General features: G+C 45.7%; 2 protein-coding genes across 2 annotated transcripts; both read left to right on the top strand.

The window, feature by feature from the left end:
• Positions 1 to 273: 273 nt before the first annotated feature.
• On the top strand, positions 274 to 2,637 carry BBBOND_0003420 (hypothetical protein, conserved; the record flags this gene model as incomplete). Its single annotated transcript, XM_012915175.1, has 1 exon — positions 274 to 2,637. One exon carries the CDS (start codon positions 274 to 276, stop codon positions 2,635 to 2,637), a length of 2,364 nt encoding a protein of 787 aa, XP_012770629.1.
• A 1,221-nt stretch (positions 2,638 to 3,858) lies between these two features.
• BBBOND_0003410 (hypothetical protein, conserved) lies at positions 3,859 to 5,605 on the top strand (the record flags this gene model as incomplete). The annotated part of the gene is made up of 2 exons (XM_012915174.1): positions 3,859 to 3,894; positions 3,923 to 5,605. 2 exons carry the CDS (start codon positions 3,859 to 3,861, stop codon positions 5,603 to 5,605), a joined length of 1,719 nt encoding a protein of 572 aa, XP_012770628.1.
• Positions 5,606 to 5,610: the final 5 nt, after the last annotated feature.

Raw genomic sequence — 5,610 nt, 5'->3', positions numbered from 1 at the left:
CGAGAATAGCTCTGATTCGTAGGAGAAAAAAGTGTCCGTGATCTGTCCTTCGCCTTCAACAATTTTTTCACCGCAATAAACCATTACCTCCAGCAGGAGATCACTAGGCGTAACGATGAAGAGAACAGAAAGAAGAATCCTTCCCTCCCGAAGACACCGGATCCCTACGCATCGAAGCTCACAGCTGTGTACACCGCGCTTGGCAACGTACTCAAACACATCACCGACAAGAATTATTATGACTATAAGATACCCGGTCTACTCGATGAGCTGATGAACGCTGTCAATGGTCTCACGCCGCAAGATTTTGCCGATCCGAACACTGCCATCCTTGATGGCATACGTGTTGGTCTGCGCGGTTTCGTTAACGAGATGAGGAAGGCATACATATCCTCTTATGACTGTGCGAAAGGAATTACGTGGGATGGTACTTTTACGGACAAAGCACCTGAGGAAAGCAGAAATGGTGTGAAAGTCTTCTTGACAATTCAAAAGATGCTTTCCGATGACCTGACTGAGTTGTATACGCAGTTGACTGAAAAGACTGTGTTGCGGGGGCTCAAAATATACGCATCTTCTGATGACAAGGAAAACACGCTAGGTGATCTACTGCAAAAATGCGGGTATAAATTAGGCAGTGAGAATGGTAGGCAGGATGGCGAGGTTCAGTGCTCTGCTAAAATGATGGGCAGAAACATACTTGGTCACCTTACGCAAAATATTCAAAACGCGCACTATAATGAACATCTTAAGCAGTGCAGACCAAATAGGAAACGGTACAACTTCGGACTAATCGATATAATAGCGTGCATCTTCCAACATGTAAATCAATACTACACTGTCTGTCACCTACCAACTGTACAGTCATCTAAGCTGCCATGCAACATTTACCAGATGCTCTCATGGCTCTGTGGCTTAACATATAATCAAGTGTACCCGCAACTATCGCTTAACGCATTTAGCGATTTGTTCGATAAGGGTGAACAATCTGCGCCAGCAGACAGTGAGGACGTATCCTTCGTTGACGAAACTGCCGACGCATTGCCAGCTTATCCACATGAAGTCAGCGTTGCAAATCTCTCGACCACACTTATGGAGGTATGCCATCATTCGTATGAGGTATTGTGTGCAATACTAGGCCACGGACACGCAGGTGGTCGTTACGCCTGTGATTTCAATACGAACCCGGACAAGTTGTCATATCCAAGTAACCCGTCAAAGTGTCTAGACCTATGCATAGAAATACTGATTAGACTATATAATCAACTCTACTTCATATACGTTCAGTGTCATCGTTTATCAAACGCTGTGTCGTGGCGTGATTGTTATTATGGTCGGCACGTGGGCGGTTCGTCATGGGAGTGCAATGAGATACAATGCGCTGACCTAATTGCCAACCAAAGAGGTGCCCAAAAGTGTAACCAAAACGCTGCCCAAACGTGTGAGCAACACCCGAAGTGTGGCATAAAGTCGCCTCTGCAGTCATTCTTGGAGGATGGTCTGCCTGGGTTTCTCCCTCACCCCTTCAAAACACCCAATTGCAAACTAACTTGTGAAGCGCCAAACCATCGTGGCATACCATGCAAAACTCCAATGGGCTTTGCAGATATCAGTGTAACGGCGTCACATACAAAAAAAGGATCGCACCTCGCAGAGGCTTTAGCAGCTTTATGCGGTACACCGAATACACCCTTGGCTGCAATCTGCGCCTCACTTACGTGCTTGTTACAGCGAGCTCCGCAGACCTTGGACGACATGTTCTCATTCTACTATCATCTACTTAAAGGTTGGAATGGTAGTAACAGCAAACGCAATACGCATAAATGCTATGCTTTCAATGATGCCGTCACAAAGGCCCATTTCGGTGAAGCATATCCAGATTTGGATATAACCACGATATTTAAGGGCAGCGATCACAGGACTGGTAATCACGTTAACGGTGAGCTGCATAGTTTATTTACGTGCGATTACGGTAACAAAACTGAAATGGAATGCGGCCGGTATATGCAGCCATTTGGCCACAATATATGGACAGTTTTCTCCGAAGTCAATGCCGACAAATATCTCACTTGGATTGTCTATCTCACGGAAGCATTTTACGATTTACTCAAGAAGCTGTACGAAGAGTGTTGCAAAAACTGCAAAACCCCAGGATCACGGTGTCATGGTAAGACGTGTCACCAGAACTGTTTAGTTTCCCATACCTCCACTCATTCTAAAAACTGTAGGTCAATTGCTCAGTGCCCATTCACACGTCCGACATTATGCAAATACGGATTTGTATTTCAGAGCGAATCAAACCTCAGCGGAACATATGGCCCGGAAACAAAACGAACGTGCCAAGACTTCTGCAACGCATTAAATAAGGTTTTGAAAAAGGGTAATGTTCTTGGCGATTTGACATATATCACCATTCCGAACTTCCTTTGGAAAATTAGAGAAAAATTCTTCTGGACCACCGTCGCCCTCTGGCTCCTCTCCTTCCTCTACCTGACCCACATCATGGTCATCCGCCTCGACCTGCTCCACATCAAATCGCATCTACATAGTCCATCATCACATCGTATAGCTGCTCAGTCACTACTCGCCGCTGCACGTGTTAACAAGCTTAACAGGGTGTTTTATCTGCAACCATAATCGTACTCACGTGTTTACTGCCTACACTCACCTAGCATCACCTACTCACCTATACAACTAATTGTTGTCTAATGTTTTGAATCACTCATTAACCGTTGTATGTGATTGTGTAATAGTTAACTAAAGTGCTGACCAAGATGCTGCCCAAAGTGTTGACCAACGTGCTGACCAACGTGCTGACCAAAGTGCTGACCAACGTGCTGACCAATGTGCTGACCAAAGTGCTGACCAATGCCATGACCAACGTGCTGACCAATGTGCTGACCAAAGTGCTGACCAAAGTGCTGACCAACGTGTTGACCAACGTGCTGACCAATGCCATGACCAACGTGCTGACCAACGTGCTGACCAATGCCATGACCAAAATGCTGCCCAAAGTGCTGCCCAATGTGGTGACCAATGCCATGACCAAAGTGGTGACCAATGTGCTGACCAACCACCTGACCAATGCCACGACCAAAGTGGTGACCAATGCCATGACCAGAGTGGTGACCAATGTGCTGACCAAGGTGGTGACCAAGTTGATGGGCACGGCAGCGATGACATGGGCACGGCAGCGATGACATGGTCACAAGTGGTGTTTATTATCCACTCTACATCGCCCGTTTATCCACTCAACATCGCTCCCTAATCCACTCCACATCGCCCCTTTATCCACTCTACATCGCCCCTTAACCCACTCTACATCGCCCCTTTACCCACCCTACATCGCATTTTTACCAACGCTACATCGCTCCTTAACCCACTCTACATCGCTCCCTAACCCACTCTACATCGCTCCTTCATCCACTCTACATCGCTCCTTTATCCACTCTACATCGCTCCTTAACCCACTCTACATCGCCCCTTTATCCACTCTACATCGCTCCTTTACCCACTCTACATCGCCCCTTTACCCACTCTACATCGCTCCTTTAGCCACTCTACATCGCCCCCTAACCCACTCCACATCGCTCCTTTACCCACTCTACATCGCTCCCTAACCCACTCTACACCGCTCCCTAATCCACTCTACATCGCACCTTTACCCACTCTACATCGCCCCTTAACCCACTCTACATCGTTCCTTAACCCACTCTACATCGCCCCTTAACCCACTCTACATCGCCCCTTATCCACTCTCCATCGCTCCCTAACCCACTCTACATCGCCCCTTTATCCACTCTACATCGCCCCTTTATCCACTCCACATCGCTCGAATCACCTCGCCATAATACCGCTATGACCTCTTTAGACCACAATAATAACTTGTGCCTTGTCACCCTTCACTTCCCTTCTGACTGAGTCCATCGACTGGTTGATCCAGGTTAGGTATGGGAATGGTGATGGTGGTGATGGTCTTAAGCATTTGGCTGAAGCTTTGAAAAAGTTGATTGAGGAGGCCATAAATAAGGCTGAAAAGTCCCTCGAAGCCGAAAAATCTAAACTTGAATGCCCTGTTAAGTATAAGGGAAATGAGTCCACTTGCCAGTATTATGATAGGCTGATTAAGGAAGCCAAGGACGCTAAAAATTCTGTTCATCCTAAAACTCAAATTCCAATAACTGAACTTGAAAAACAAAAACAACGCTGCCAAAATAACCACACTTATTACCGTGACGGTTCCAAGCAGAAAGCCTATGATGAAATTACTGAGCGTCAGAAACAACTTGATGATCTTAAAGATAAGCTTGAAACATTTACTGATGATCTCGGAAATAACCCTAATAGTAATATTTTAACGCATTTATGTGACGGTCTTCAGACTTTTCTTGGTTACTCCCCATCTTCCAAAGGCTACGACGGCACTGGGATTGTGTACTCTGACTTGGACAGGCTGTGTGATGCGGTGATGGGATTTTTGAGTGGTGTGCTTGAAGCGGTGAAAAACGAAAATGAAGTGACAACTTACTATTCTAAGATGGATAAAACACTCGAAAAAATTAAAGACAGTATGCACAAAACTGGCGGATTGTCTGCGGCCGTTGAGGCTGTGAGCGAGGCGCTGGGGGAGTGGGATGGGGAGCTAGATAAAAAAACTAGCGCACTTAAAAAATCATTAGAATACTTAAAAACAGAAAAATTTAATAATATGCATGATTCACTTAATAAACTTAATGCTGTATATGGTGACTCACTTAGTAAGGTGCCTGTGTTGCTTGACGCCTGCATCGCTGATGCTGGGTGGATCTCGGGAGCGTATGATGCCGCGGAAAATGAGTACGAGAATCTGGATCCGACGCTTAGAGATAAGTTGAAAGATGCGTTATATAAAATTAAGTTGCAGGTGAAATCGTTCGAGGCGGCGGCGGCGAACACGGAATTAAAAGACGTAGTCGACTTGGCTGGAAGTGAGTTGCTAAATCTCAAACAGAAGGTGGATGAAAGAATTGATGAGCGTATGAATGATGTGAAAATCAGATTGGGGCATGAATTCAAAGTTCAGATACACGATCCTCTAAATGCTGTAAAAAAAACTTTAACGTCAGTTGATACAGACCTGAAAAAATGGATTGACCGTGCCACGGAGATTGCAAAGTATGGCATTGAGCAGTCTAAAGCTATATTGAAGGAGGTTACAGAGCAGTCAGGGACTAAGAAGGCCGGAGCTGACGCGGAAAAATGGAGGAATGTTGAAAAGGCCGCGTTGCAGTTGAAGCAAAAGGCGCAGAAGCTCTACGACGCGGCTAGTACGGCTAAGAAAAGTGTTGAGAGGTTGGTGCCGGAAGCGCTCTCTGATGTGCTTAAGCTGGACAGGGCGGTTAGGACTGGATTAAAGACTACGAAGGATAAAATTAAAGGTGCACTGAGAAAGTACATTAAGGAGCAGCTGCTGGGAACCATTATGAAACAGGTTAAAAGCACTGAAGGTGAGAGAGAAGAGGAAGGGTTGCAGGGGAATCTGAAAAAGGTGGCCAAATACCGCCAAGAACTTCCCAATAAAAGGATAAAAAAGGGTTCTTTGGAAAAAAAGTACGGGAATGGGTAAATAAA

Source organism: Babesia bigemina, scaffold Bbigscaff_71044, assembly GCF_000981445.1.
Source record: "Babesia bigemina genome assembly Bbig001, scaffold Bbigscaff_71044".
Classification (NCBI taxonomy): domain Eukaryota; phylum Apicomplexa; class Aconoidasida; order Piroplasmida; family Babesiidae; genus Babesia; species Babesia bigemina.
This window is presented reverse-complemented; position numbering and strand designations above follow the sequence as displayed.